The 14,815-nt window shown below is 35.3% G+C and overlaps 1 protein-coding gene across 3 annotated transcripts in view; it reads left to right on the forward strand.

Moving 5' to 3' along the window:
• The window catches only part of LOC149085121 (small glutamine-rich tetratricopeptide repeat-containing protein beta-like), a 91,737-nt gene that overhangs the window by 52,396 nt on the left and 24,526 nt on the right, over window positions 1–14,815 (forward strand). For 2 of the 3 annotated variants that reach the window (XM_089232938.1, XM_089232939.1), the window contains exon 8: window positions 9,285–9,322. In XM_089232938.1, the coding sequence (XP_089089064.1) occupies window positions 9,285–9,322 (38 nt within the window). Of the gene's footprint in view, window positions 1–9,284; window positions 9,323–12,786; window positions 12,869–14,815 lie in introns of all 3 variants that reach the window. The other variant, XM_089232940.1, reaches the window with a different exon arrangement.

Below are 14,815 nucleotides of genomic sequence, written 5' to 3' on the forward strand. Positions count from 1 at the left end.
AGACACAACACGAAAATGAAGGGAAGATCGCTGAAACGCGCGGCACATGACGCTTAACTCAGAAGCAGTCTGCCAATCACGCCCGATGTAAAGCGCTGTCGTGAGCCGTATTGCGCTCTGTAGGAAAACAGTCATACTGCTATTGATGAATAGACGGCGTGTAGCGCTGGGTGATTCACGTTGCGCGCGGCATAGAAAACCTGCTAGTAAAACGCGGCTTTTAAAAGTGACAGCCCGAGCCACGTCTGTTTTTACAGGAAGGGAGGGGGGAGGACGAGCCGATCAGCCGCTATAGCTGAACCCACTTTTTTTAACCTTTTAACCTTCTGAAAATAACTTTCGGGTATCTTTATGTTAGGGGTCATTCAAGTATTACATCAGCATGGATGGGGGATTTTTCGATTTGCTGACTTGATGACGTGGAGGGGGGGGGGTTGGATGATTCTTACGTCATCAACCACCCTTTATAAAAAATATGAAATATTCTTAATGGCGCCTTACTCGGTGCGCGAAAAACGAGTAAAACTTTTCACTAGTTTGTGGGCACCTGAACTAACATTCTCCCTATTGAGTCCCCTACAGAGCCACTCAAGTGATCTTCAAATACTTAGCGGATCCAAATGCTCTGGAGCTGTGCCGCGCGTCATATAAGTGATCCGTGATTATGCCGCAGATCATTGCATTTTTAATTGGGTTGCTGTATTTTTGAAATATGACATCCATATTTTTATGGGCATCTTTTTCTTAGCCACCTCGTTGGACATTTTGCCTGTTGTGGCGTTGTATTTGTATCTCTCTCTGGCAGAAGTGGCCACAGCTCAAGCAAGATAAAAACAAAATTTATTGCAAACTCAATACATCACTTCCGATTTCTTTAAATCATTTTAATACTATATACTACCGCAACTCTCTCTCTTCTTTCTTACTACACTTCTCAATACCTAATCTTGATCATCATGCTCTGTTACTGTTCAAATTTGTGTTCTCTTGTCGCTTGTTACTCGTGCGTACAGTCACGGCATATCTCTTTCTTTTCAGCTGAAATTGCTACCCATCATACCCTTTATTCTGAAAGTTGAAGTCTTGGAAACATTGAAAAAGAAATTAAATGAAAATCAATTCACATGTGGGCTTCTTTTGTTTTTCTGTGGGCTTCTTTTATTGTCTAGTGGTGCAATTTTTTTTTCGGAGGGGGCGTTACCCCATGACACCTTAAAAACTCCTTACTTTTCATTTTGAAAATTTTATATGAGCCCTGAAGAGTTGCTGCAAATATAAATAATTTTGTAAGAAAAATCTTTGTTGGCTGTGGTTTTTATTTTGAATAATTGGAGGGGGAATGAATATCACTTTTAGAATTTTTATAATTTATGTGATGCTGTTATGAGTTATATTTTTGACTAACACTTGAAGGTTTTAGAACACTTTGGTGGTGACAGAAAGCATGTACGTGGATTGATTATTTTATGAATTCTTATGATGTCGGGTAACAAATCAAAACTTGTAATTTTTGAACCACTTCTACATCTATATTTTTGAGAAGAGGGAAAGTTTGTTTGCAAATTCAAAATAAATTTGCATATGTGCCCCGCCCCTTTTTTTTTTGCTGTAAAACTTGTAAGTTATGAAGTTTGCCATGACTCCTTAAAAACTCTTGAAACTCCTTAAAAAGTCCTTACTTTTCATTTTGAAAATTTTGTATGAACCCTGAAAGGGGAAAACTCCCGACCACACGTGTCTAACCAAGCCAATTGGCTTCAAGGTCATTTCATTTGCCAGCAACATCACAATCGACCTTGATCGTCACCATACGAACGCTGCTGCCGATGAATAACATCAAAAGGTAAACATTTATGTTTTTATGCTATGACGATTTTAGACTTTTATGCCGGGGGCCCATTGATACGTTATAACATCCTCTCTTGTCTGGTGCTCGGCCACTCCCCCCCAGTTGCAACCCTGTCTACATGTATCACGTTTTTTTTATTTCATTCATTCATTCTTTCCCACCGAGCACAACTCAGGTCTATCGCCATGGGCAATTTACTACCTAGCGAGTTGTGACGGAAGTGTAAGAGTGTGTACCTAACAGTCAGAGCGCGTATCTAGTGTTGTGTATGATTTTTCAGTGCTGCCATCTGTGTTTCAGAAGTGAAGTGAGTGAGGTGTAGTGACTGGATATTCGTAGTGTTTGTAGGCCTGTTGCTCTCTGTGGCGAGACTTTTTAACAGGGAAATCAGCTCTCATTTGCACCTTGAAGTTGGGAACCACAGAAAACTACATGTATCACTGGACAGTATAATGTGTTTTGATGAAGAGGCAAGGGTTTGTAAGTATTTTATGACACAGGAACCAATTTCTCCTATGAATCTTGAGAAGCCATTGTCTCATCCCAAAATGTACATAAAACCAAAGTCGCTACTCAATCATGACATCCCTGGTTATATACATAATGTTGTGCCTGAGTGGCGCAGTGGTAATATGCTTATCTTCCTCTATAAAGGTCCACAGGTTTGAATTTGGCCAAAGAATATCAGAATCCAGTTCTTTACCTACCAATCCTGTGGCAATCACAGATAGATTAAGATATATGGCAGTATACAGGGTGATTTAGAAAAGATAGGAAAAACTTTAAGAGGTGATAGTACACACCAATGCAAACAATTGTCATCAAAGAATGCATGGTCTACCATGAAATGCAAACACACTAGCACGTTTCGAAACAGCTGTTCCGCAAATGTTAAAACGACATCCCTGTCGTAATTTATCAGGAGAAAAAGAACACCATGCATGCAAATGTAATCTAGTGTAACGTGGCCTTATTGGCACTCGCCTGACTTTTATCCTTTTTGTAATAGTAGTGCATGTGTTATGTTTTATTATTGAGTTTGTGTTATGTCTATCATATACTTTATGTTTATAATTATTTTCTGTCGACTAAACAAACTTTTGTTACTTACGGACGTTTTCGGTGCCGACGTGTCACAAACTGTTTTAGGAAGAAAAGAAACTAGTTTCCGAACTTGCCGCTTGGAATGCAGATGTCGATGGGGGCGCATGTGCGTTACTCCTCATTTGCATGCTTAGTGATTTGAAAGCTATACATAATGACGTCAGTGCTTCAAATCGGTCTTCAGTCTCATGTAGCGCTATATTCGCAAATCATCCGAACAACTCGGCTGGTCCGATGTTCCCGTCAGTTGCTCTCCAAGAATGCGTTCAAGGATGTCTAGTGTCCGTTCTCAATCTTAATACCTTCGTAGATCTTGCCGACTGCGATCTGGTGTTGGCTGGCATAGTCAATAGCAGTGATCTGATACTGTTTCCTCGTTTGACGCTGAAATCCGCAATCTGATGCTATCTGTTCGTCACGACGTCTGCCATTAGACTCCACAGCTTGAATGCTGAAATCCACATGCAGCACTACCGATGTTCGCAATCTAATGATGCCTCTTCGTCAACGCCCTGGGTTTGTCGCGATATCCGTTAACTGGATTCCACCACTTGAACGGCAAAATTCCTGTGTGGTTCCACCGGTGTTCGCGATCTAATATCGCCTCGTCAACGCCCTGGGTTCATCATGATGTCCGTCATCTGATTTCTACTGCTTGATCGGCGAAGACCAAATGTGGTTCTGTCGATATCCATGATCCGATTCCGCCGCCTCGCCGTTGCCTTGGGTTTGTCGCCGAGTTCTATGTGTGATTCTACTGACATCTGTGGTCGAGCATCGTTTCTTGAAGACCATAGCCGAGTGTCACTTCCACCCTAGCCTCTTCATCATAAGTATACTTTGCGATTTACCTACTAGTGAAGGGTTTTCCCTTGATTTGATGTCTTGACTAATGTGTGCTTTAATTTGTAATAACAGAAATAATTCGAAACTGTTTCGTTCATTGGCAGATAGAGACATATGTTGCACTAGGAAAGTAGAAGAAACCGTATGCAAATCTGCATCAAAGTGATAAAAGCCGCACATGCCAGCCCTATAAAGTTTTTCCAGCGTGCAACCGTTCTAACAGTTGTAACGCACAGGATAATGGTGCACTTTAGTAGTACTAAAAAAAGCAGACATGCATTTCAGTATGAAAATACTTAATGTATTTCCCCAGGTTATATTTGTATGTTACAAGGATGACGTCCCTCTCTGCTACCATACAAAGGTTTTTTAACAAGTGGCTGTTGCGAAGATATATTTTGGAAGTAGAGAAAATTCAACTGCCCCTGTGGGGAATCAAACCCACGTCCTTTCACTTTCCGATTGAACGCCCTATACCACTAGAGGCACAGAATTTCTCTATCTTTCCTTGGAGCTCGTGTACACTGAACGGGACCGTACATGGACGGCCGGACCAGACTCAGGCCAAGCTCACAACTGCTGACGCTGACACCAGATATATCTTCGCAACAGCCAGTTGTTAAAAAACCTTCGTATGGTAGTGGAGAGTGACGTCATCCTTGTATAAGTCGCCATCTGGTGGCAGCATCAGCGGTTGCGAGCTTGGCCTGAGTCTGGTCCGGCCGTCCATGTACGGTCCCGTTCAGTGTACACAAGCTCCAAGGAAAGATAGAGAGATTCTGTGCCTCTGTAGTCTAGTGGTCTAGGGCGTTCATCCGGAAAGTGAAAGGACATGGGTTCGATTCCCCGCAGGGGCAGTTTTCTCTCTTTCCAAAATATATCTTTGCAACAGCCAGTTGTTAAAAAACCTTCGTATATTTGTATGCATGGTGTTCTTTTTTTCCGATAAATTTCAACAGGAATGCCATTTTAGCGTTTGTGGAGCAGCCGTTTCGAAACGCGCTACTGCGTTTGCATTTCATGTTAAACAATGTATTCTTTGATGACATTTGTTTGTATTGGTGTGTACTATCACCTCTTTTGTTTTTCCTATCTTTTCTGAATCACCCTGTATGGCCAGAGTTGTTATGCAGTAAAGTAGGTTGTATACATACATATTTCTTTTATAATATGCCACAACCAGTTGTTGACATTTCATATGTCGTAAGCATAGGAAATGGTACTGTTTTCTCCATATCAAAAGTCAATGAAATCAGTTTTTTTTAGCTTCAGTGTCTCGTATTAAATAATTTTCAGCCTGAACCTTTCGAACATGCAGTTTATGGTTCATTTTGAACTTCAATGTTTCTTGCTCATTATCTGATACTGATAATTTTACTCTGCAACCATCAGAGTGGATCAGGCTTACTCTCTTCATGGAATTTCATCACAATTAACAAAAAAATGTAAGTGAGAATCTCATGTGATAGAAGTGAAACTTCTAGGTTTTTAAGTCTGATTTTATATAACCAGATTCTCCTTGTTTCACATCTATGTCTAACTACTAAACTAGTTGGTTTGCGCTAGCTGAAATTAGACGCACACAAAAACTTTTGATTCAAATTTATCAAGCGAACTCGAAGTTGGGAAATGATGCAAGTCTAAATGTGCATCTTGATAAAAATTGTGCTATGCACAAACTGATGCTGTTAAAGTGCCAAAATGATGTGGTGACACAAAATAAATTATACTGCTGGCCAAGTACAGCATCATCTACCTGTACATTTTTAAGTTTTTTTTTCTTTTCTCAAAGAAAATTCCATTGCTTTAGGAGTATCCATGTAAATTTTGATGTCATTATGACCAATGGTTCTTATTGCATAGTGTTTTGAAATCAGAACTTCAATTATAATCTATACAGGGTGATTCAGAAAAGATAGGAAAAACTTTTGAAGGTGATAGTACACACCAATACAAACAATTGTCATTAAAGAATGCATGGTCTAACATGAAATGCAATCGTGCTAGCGCTTTTCGAAACTGCCACCCCGCAAATGTTAAAACAGCATTCCCGTTGAAATTTATAGGGAGAAAAAGAACACTGTGCATGCAAATGTAACCTTGGGAGGAAGAAGAAGAAGAAACTGTGTGCAAATCTGCATCACAGTGAATAATGCTTCAAACAGAAGTACCACATAGGCAGCACGAATGTACGGCAAGCATTTTCCCCACAGGCGGTTGCCCAATCCGAACACATTTGCGCGCTTACATCGGCAGCTGTATGAAACAGGATCCTTTCTTGCTTTCCGGTCTGATGCACTGTGACGCAGATTTGCATTCTATTTTTTCTTCTCCAGGTTACATTTGCATGCAATGGTGTTCTCTTCTCATGATAAATTTCAACAGAAATGCTGTTTTAATGTTTGCATTTCATGCTAGACCATGCATTCTTTGATGACAATTGTTTGTATTGGTGTGTACTACCACCTCTTCAAGTTTTTCCCATCTTTTTTAAATAACCCTGCGTAGCTGATTATTTTTCATATAAATTACTTGATACTGTAGAGTAAAATCTTGATTAACTGGGGGCAATGAGATGAAAATATATTTTAAAAAATAAATGACTATTAAACCTAGTGGTGATAGACAATATGAGGTGTGCTGCTCCTTATGGAATGAAAATGTATGAGATAAAATGCAACTACTAGTGCATTGGTCTTTGTCTTTTAGGGGCATCTGGTGTCTCTTCATTGGATTATAAGACCACCTGCCCCTAACATGGGAAGTCAGTACTGTTGCTTCTTCATGAAGGAAAAAAAGCAAATGCCTGTGAGATAATACACCAATATATTTTGATGTGTGATGCAATCCTCATTCATGAATTTGTTAAAGATAGTGCATCAGAATGTAGCCCATGGTTAGAAAATGTGACAAGAATGAAAAATTTTGGTGTATTGTGTATATAACTAAGGTACTTCATATGAAAAAAAAAATATATATATATTCAGGCCATTTTTTTTTATGAGATTTTTTGAAAAAAGATCTTGCCCCCAAGAATATAAAATGTGGTAAGAATTAAAAAGTTCTCGGCTAATAATGAGCCAATATGATATTTTTCAAGGGAAAAAATTATATTTAGACCACTTTTATGTGATTTATTAAAAAAACCCCAGACTGGTTTAAAAAATAACCCTGGTAAAGGGACTTAAATTTTTTTTATAGATATCTGCCAAGAAAAACGACAGGCAATGAGTAGTGGCCAACTGTTGTCAATTTTAATCTTAATAATTACACAAGGGTATATATATATATATATATATATACACACAACAAAAATGGCGACAAGACCGCAGGAAAAAATTGTTACCGCAAGGAGTCCCCCATCGAGGGGCTAGCCCACCAACCCCTCGACGAGTATAAAAAACAATCCTGCCGTTCGGAATCGGCAATAAATTGTAGGTCCCGGTCTAATTAGCCCTCATGTGCAGAAAATGAATGTGATGCGACAAAAATGATCAATGATCAGTTAATCTTAATAATTATTTATTTTAATGATTTCACTTTACTGCTAATTTTTTTGTGTGTTTCTGGGTAAAATGAACGTACAGTAGAGCAGTGGTTCTCAACCGGGGGTCATATGGCCCCCTAGTGGTACTGGGATATTTCAAGGGGGCCACAGAAGAAAATGGAGAAAGAGGCCATGACAGGTGGTTTGGAGGGCTGCAGAGAGCTGAGAAGAAAAATTAAAGCGTGAAGAAATAAAGGACTTATATTAGTGACTATAAAATTACAGAATCCAACAAAACCACCCATAAAACCAGGGCCATCTTAGGGCAATGACCCAGCCGGGCCTCGCGCCTACATTTTGCAGCAGGTTCCCTATGATGGGGTTTTTCGCAGGCCCCCCAGCTAGATTTTTCACAGACCCCTCTATATAAAATTTATAGTGTGAAAAACAAAAAATGATCTTGTTGCAGCTCTGTCAGTCCCACTCTTCTGAGGGGTCATACTCGGGGGTCTCATGTCCATAAGTGACCTCACCTTATGATATTTTGTATAATACAATAAATTTTGAAAATAAGTAGGAAATATACAGGCTGTTTATTTCCAGCTAATTATGGGACTACCATAGCATCACTTTGCCTAGGGGGGTCCATGATGTTGGGACAGTTCTGAATAAAGCTCGGACTATTGGGTAGCTCAATAAATTCTAGGCCAGTGGTCTGAGGGCCAATCGTCTTTGCAAAATTTTTGTTCAGTATAAATTTACTGAAAAAATCCATTCAATACGTGTAAAGGGTCTTGCTTCTAGATGAGGGTCGAAGACTCTGGGTTAGACTGGGGAGCCACGAGAAAAGAATATGGGTCAAAGAGGGCCACAGGCAAAAAAAGGTTAAGAAACACTGCAGTTGAGCATTGATTATCCGAATATCAATCCATCGAAACATTAGTTAACCGAAAGCGTTCCAGTTGGCAAATTCAAATTTGTGTACCATGTAGTTCAGCTAGTGGTTTTAATGAAGCAAAAGAAAATTTTGGACTTTTCCTAAACTGTAGGCCTACTTTAATGGCCATTTTGAACTTTTCAAACTATGCTAGTCAGTTCTGTGTTATTTGTAAGACGTGATAAAAATATATAGTTTTGTGTTTAATTTCACTGTTTCTTTGTTATGATTGGTTATCCAAAAAATCAGTTATCCAAACACCCGCAGTTCCCAATTGTTTTGGATAATCGATGCTCTACTGTATTTAAATTTTTTCATAATTTTTTGAGGATGACACCTTTGGGACCTTTTTTAGTACAGTACATTTGCGTCCGTTTTGTAGAAGTCTGACATTTTTGATTAAAGAAACTTCTTGATGGCATTTTTCATGGTTGCATCATTGTTGAACTTTTTCTCTTATCACCTCAAAGGTATATTATTTTTAACTCAGCCCTCAGTACCAAAAAAAAAACATTCTACCTAGATTTATTATTCTTTAAAACCAAGGCTAATTTACTATAAGGCTCAGCTCATCTGCCTGCAAAAGAATTTCAAGGAACTAGCTTAAATATCATTCATGAAACAAAAAATTTGGTATACTGTAAATCCTCACTACAACAATACTCTATATAATGATAATCGCTGTACAACAATATTTTTTTCAAGTTTTGTTTGAAATGCCTTTTGCCTAATGTTAAACTGTTACCTCTTAATATAATGATATAATCCCATCTACAACACAATTTTTTTTTCCTGGTCTGCAGAATTATCTTTATAAATTGTGTGTGGGATTTCTATGCAGAACCATTGCTTATGTTCTCATGAAAATAATGGGATAAGCGTATTTTTGCATGCATTATAAATAAATAGAATAATAATGAAGAAGTAAAATAAAGAGTGGAATTTGTTTTTATGTATTTTTTAATTATTATATTTAAAAAATGTTTGCCTCTTGATTTATATTGAATGTCTATTTGTTTGATTTTATTAACATATATATATATATATATATATTTGTATAGGATAGTAGAGTGGGGCAAGGTCCGAATTTAGGAAATATGTAAGTATAGTTTGTAACACTTATGTAGGAATTGTATTTTTTATGAAATCGTTAATATTTTTAATATTATGTAAAAATCATAGTCTGGCAGGTATAGACATTCAGAGGATTATACATGTTAACTTAATATAGTTGATATATTATATAGTTATCCCTTACTTCAAACAATTAATTGTTTCTAAAAATAATCTTGTAACACAAAAAAGTTCACAAACAAAAATTGAATTTAGCATGGGTAAGATGAGGAATTGAAGGAAGGGGTGTGTATTCGAGAGGATAACTAATGTGAAAACTTATGCCTGGTGGGATGAGAGAAATTTTGAAGAAAGTATCATTCCAACTTATCAATAAATTCCACAAATTGCTGTATCGATTTAGTTGATACAATTTTATAAATATGTAAACACTATATACCAGTGTTTCTCAACCTCTCTGAAAACAAGGACCAGTAAAATGTCTGAAACAATTTGACGGACCACTTGTGTCCCATATTACAGGACAGTCCTATAATTTTTGTTGTTCCGATTTTTCTTATAATCATTATATAATTATAATTGAAAAAGCAGAACAAAATTTTCTTATACATTTGTTCTGCTTTTTTCAATGCTAATTATTTAAAATTATAATGTTTACTAAAGTCGTGACTACAGTGTTTTCATAATATAAATTATATTGTAAGGCAAAAATGATAAACTTTCATCTCTCATATTTCTTAAGTTTAAAATTTTGTTTGCATTTTTTTTTAAATTTTAGTTACGATTGGTGAGTGTGCCTACTTCTGACAATGTTTTTGATGGCAATTGGTGATATCCAATATTATGGATTATTATTTAAGATACCAGTTTACTGTATTTTTCTCAGTGAAATATGGTCATCTGATCATTTGAATATTTCTTTCGTGAAATACATTTTTTGTTTACTGCGATTTGTAGCAACTGTGTATTTCCACACCAAATTTCCTTCAGCGATTTTAGCAGTAAATTTTGAGTTGCATTTAATGATTTCATTAAATGCAACTCAAAAATTACTGCTAAAAAAATGACAATTTATTTCAATAAATTGTCATTTTTGGTAAAATTTAGTGATATGCTGTAAAGATTGCAATTTCCTGCATTCTCCTTGATTAGGTATGGTGAACCTAAGTATGATAGCATAGTTTTTTTTATTCGAAGCCATATGAATATTACTAATGTCAATTACAATGGATGAATTATCAAACCTACATACCACCTATGCCATTGTCATAGACCATGGGTTGAGAAACACTGCTATATACAGTCAAACTTGATTCTAATGACATCAGTGATTTCAAAATTTTTTTGTTGTTATAATTGAGGTATCGTTACAACCAAGGTTGACATTTTCAAAACTTTTTTTCAGAAAAGATACAATTAGAGACAATCCAGAAATTGCTGCATGAAGTTTTATTTCTTCATGATTAGGGTGACCAATTGAATCGAGAAAAAATTCAAAAAATTGGGATAATTAATATGGGACATCACTGATTCTCCCTAAGCATGATGCCAAATGGTGACAAAATTACCAAACATTGGTTATTAATAACTCTTGATGAGAAAAAAAGTGCTACAGCAAAAAAGTCTGCTAAAATAATATTTATTTATACAATAATGTTGTCCGAGGCCTAAACATGAGAATGCAGTTGATGGTGACAGAAAAAAAGTTTTACATTATTCGAAAATATTCATAATATTTCATGAAAAAAAAACTTGGACAAAATAAGAAAAAGGTGAATATTTATACATTAGAATTTCCGATAATGGACACTCGCATTAATGGACAATTTTCTGATCCCCAGTTCCGTGGAATAGGGCTTTAATGTATTTCACTCCCCATTAGCGGATACTCTCGATAGCGGACAGTAAAATCAGGCAAAATTAATTTTTTTTTCAAACTCCAATTTATTAATTTTTTGGTCCTAAACTGAGAGAATTTATCATTCAATTAAGATTATGTTTAATCTCAAGCTCGTATTGGTAAATATGATAAATCATAAATTAATTACTTAATTAACTGAACATAACTATGGTCCAGGATGGTGAATTCGAATGGTTATGTGTTGGTTTTGTTTGCTGAAGCATGTGGAGAAAGCCAACATTATATACAAAACTGATAATGTTGTTATGAATGTTTTTATCTTCACACTTATTTAATTTTTACTTTAAAATATGAGTAGTGCACATATCATTTATGAGTAAAAATAATTAATTGGTTTAATGAAGAGAAGAATGGTTATAAATTTTTCCATATTTATCAGACTTTCCAACTTTATTTGGGAATTATGCATAATCGCTGGTAAAAGTGATGAAATGTAGTGAAATTTAATCAAACTCTCTTTATTGAGATAATTGATAAAATAATGCATGACCACTGGTGTATCACTTTTACACAGTAACATGTACATTATAACATGAAAATGTATGGAAACTAATGGCAACCAAAGCTAAAAGTCATATAAATGTGAAAGTCGTATGAAAGAGGTTCCACTGTATATCGTACCTCTCCATTAGCGGACAAAATTTTTTGATCTTATGGGTGTCTGTTATCAAGAAGTTCTAGTCATATTCATTAACACAATTTATAAGTTATGCAAATTGCCTTCATTCTTAATTGCAACAAAGATTAAGAATTAAAGTAAGCTTTGTTGAAAAAAATGACACATTTTTGTAAAGAATCTGGAAGGGCAAAATTCAGAAATGTTTAATTCAGTGAACATGTCACTGAGCAAGTTTGAATGTCAAATATGCACAATAAATAAATAAATTTTTTTTTTTCCTAGGGCTGGTCCGATTAATCGGTCAATTGTTAATTACAGTTAAAAAATTTTAGTTGAGTTAATCGACTTGATCAATTTGATTAAAGTTTGTAATTTAGATTGATTTATTTGACGAAATCAGTTTTTGATGTCTTAAATTATGTTCCTATACCTATCATTTTCTCCACACACAACACTTACTCATACACTTTTTCACCTTATATCGAACTCAAATTTCCCTTAGCCAAAATTCCATATTTCCAATTGAAGATCCCAGCTCGTACAGAATGGACAAGGGTGCATTTATAAAACGGCCGTTAATTTCTACAAAGTCCCATTTCAGTCAGTCAGACATAACATTTTAGATGAGTGATTATATTTAAAAATATTTTACGATTAAAATAATAAATAAAAATAATATATACGATTATATTTAAAAATATTTGAATCAATGTAATAATCAAAATTTTCAGCATTGGGGAATATATGTCTAATGAAAATTGATGATATAGAAATTTTTCTGTTTCAAATCGAGTTTGATGGGTGTTTCAGAAGACAAGACCAAAGTTTATTGTCTCCACCGTGAAAACAGCAGTTTTCGTGTATTACTTATATATTTTTTGACATCCATATTTTTTTCACCCACTTCATTGGGCAGTTCACCAGTTGTGACCTTCGTATTTGTATTTAGGAAGCATCAGCTCCTCTCCCAACAAGTACTATCCAGCTAGAGTTTCTAGGAAAACAAGAACATTGAAGATTGAAACAAACAAGTATGAACATTGAAAGTAGTTTTGAAATCAGTAATTAACGTAAAATAAAACTGATTTAAATGATCCAAGCAGGGTTGGTAAAAAAACCGGTTTTTTTGAAAAAAACCAAAAAACCGGGTTTTTTTGGTTTAAACCAGGTTTTTTTGGTTTAAACCGGTTTTTTTGTTTTAAATAGTATTAACATTAAAAACAATGAAATTTCTGAAAAATCATTCAAACTTCCAATAATTAACAAACTAAAATGTTTATTAATGTAATTAACACTATTCCGATGCTAATTAATCAATAAATATTTGTTAAATTTTAACAAAAACCAACTTTTGCCATTTAATTATTTTTTGTTCAACTCAATGGATTACTGTGTGTTTGAAAATTCTTTTAATGTTATTATTAATCATATAATATATAAAGGTTTTTCTCCAGTTACTTTCAGTATACTTAATTACGAAGCTATTTTGCAAAAAGTAATAAAAATTAGGTGAATATAATGCATTTAATGATGCATAAATAATGCAGATTAATTAACGATGATTTACGATATACGGGGTGATTATAACTAAGGTTCTGATTTCAAAACACTAAAAAAAGAGCGATTGTCAGAATGACTTGAAAATTGACATGAATATTCCTGAAAAAATTCAATTTTATTTGATAAAGGGGAAAAAATACTTAAAAATGTAAAATTAATGACATCATCCAACATGTGGGAAATTTGCTCACAGAATGGAAATGATAGCCAGTCAAGGCAAAATTATAACTTAATTATAGCATTGCACGAGTCCATAATTCACGGAAACATCACAAAAAAAAATGAAGTAATTGAACAAATAACTACAACTTACTCAAAAAATGTTAAATATGTTGTCCACAGCGTGTTCTGGCTATGAGGTTGAAAGCACAAAAATTCTTGTTCAACAGCAGAATCGGAATATGCCATGGTCATTATGTGGATGTGCTTGCAATTCAGCTTTATTAAACCAAATGCGCCCCCTTTCCCCCCGTTCATATTCCTGAGGAATGAGGAACTTCTAACATATAGGGAATGTGCTGGAGATTACAATTCACCAAAGTTTGCAATCTGACTACTGTTTATAACATTTTGAGGTACCCCCACAGCCAGAAGTTGCAAGGGTTAAGGTGCATCCTGTCAAAATGGGTCTTCAGCAGCTGCTTTGCTGGTATTGCAATGTGCATCTTGATAGAAGTTCTATCCACACACTGATGCTGTGGAAGTACCGAAATGATGTGGTTGCACAAAATAGATTATACTGCTGGCCAAGTACAGCATCATCTACTTGCACATTTTTCACTTTTTTCTTTTGCGAAAGAAACGTCCATTGCTTCAGGAGTATCCATGCAAATTTTCAGGTCATTCCGATCAGTACTTATTGTATAGTTTTGGAATCAAAACTTAAATTATAATCACCCTGTATATAGCTGATTATTTTTTATAAATCTGTTACTACTATACAGTAGAACCTTGATTAACTGGGCTTAACAGTGTGTGTGTGAAAGTATAAAAAAACAACTATTGAATATTAAGGCTGGGAGATATACAGTAGGAGATGTGATACTTCTTATGGGAATGAAAATGTATGTGAGGTAATGTAACAACTAGTACACTAGTCTTTGTCCTTTAAGGACAGCTGGTGTCTTTATTGGATTATAGGACCACCTGCCCCTAGCATGATGGTGTCACTACTGTAGCTGCTTTGTGAAAGGAAAAAGAAACCCTGTGAGATATGTAATACACCACTACATTTAGATGTGTGATGCAATCCTTATTCATGAATTTGCTAAAGATAGAGCATCAGAATGTAGCCAAAGGTTAGAAAATGTTGTAAGAATGAGAAGTTTTGGCTTTTATATATAACTTTAAATGACTAAGATACTTCATATGAAAAATATATATATATTCTGGCCACTTTTATGAGACTTTTTGAAAAA

Source organism: Pholcus phalangioides, unplaced genomic scaffold (assembly GCF_987345545.1).
Source record: "Pholcus phalangioides strain wild (caught in Gottingen) unplaced genomic scaffold, Ppha-v1.0 ptg000007l_1, whole genome shotgun sequence".
In the NCBI taxonomy this organism is placed as follows: Eukaryota; Metazoa; Arthropoda; class Arachnida; order Araneae; family Pholcidae; genus Pholcus; species Pholcus phalangioides.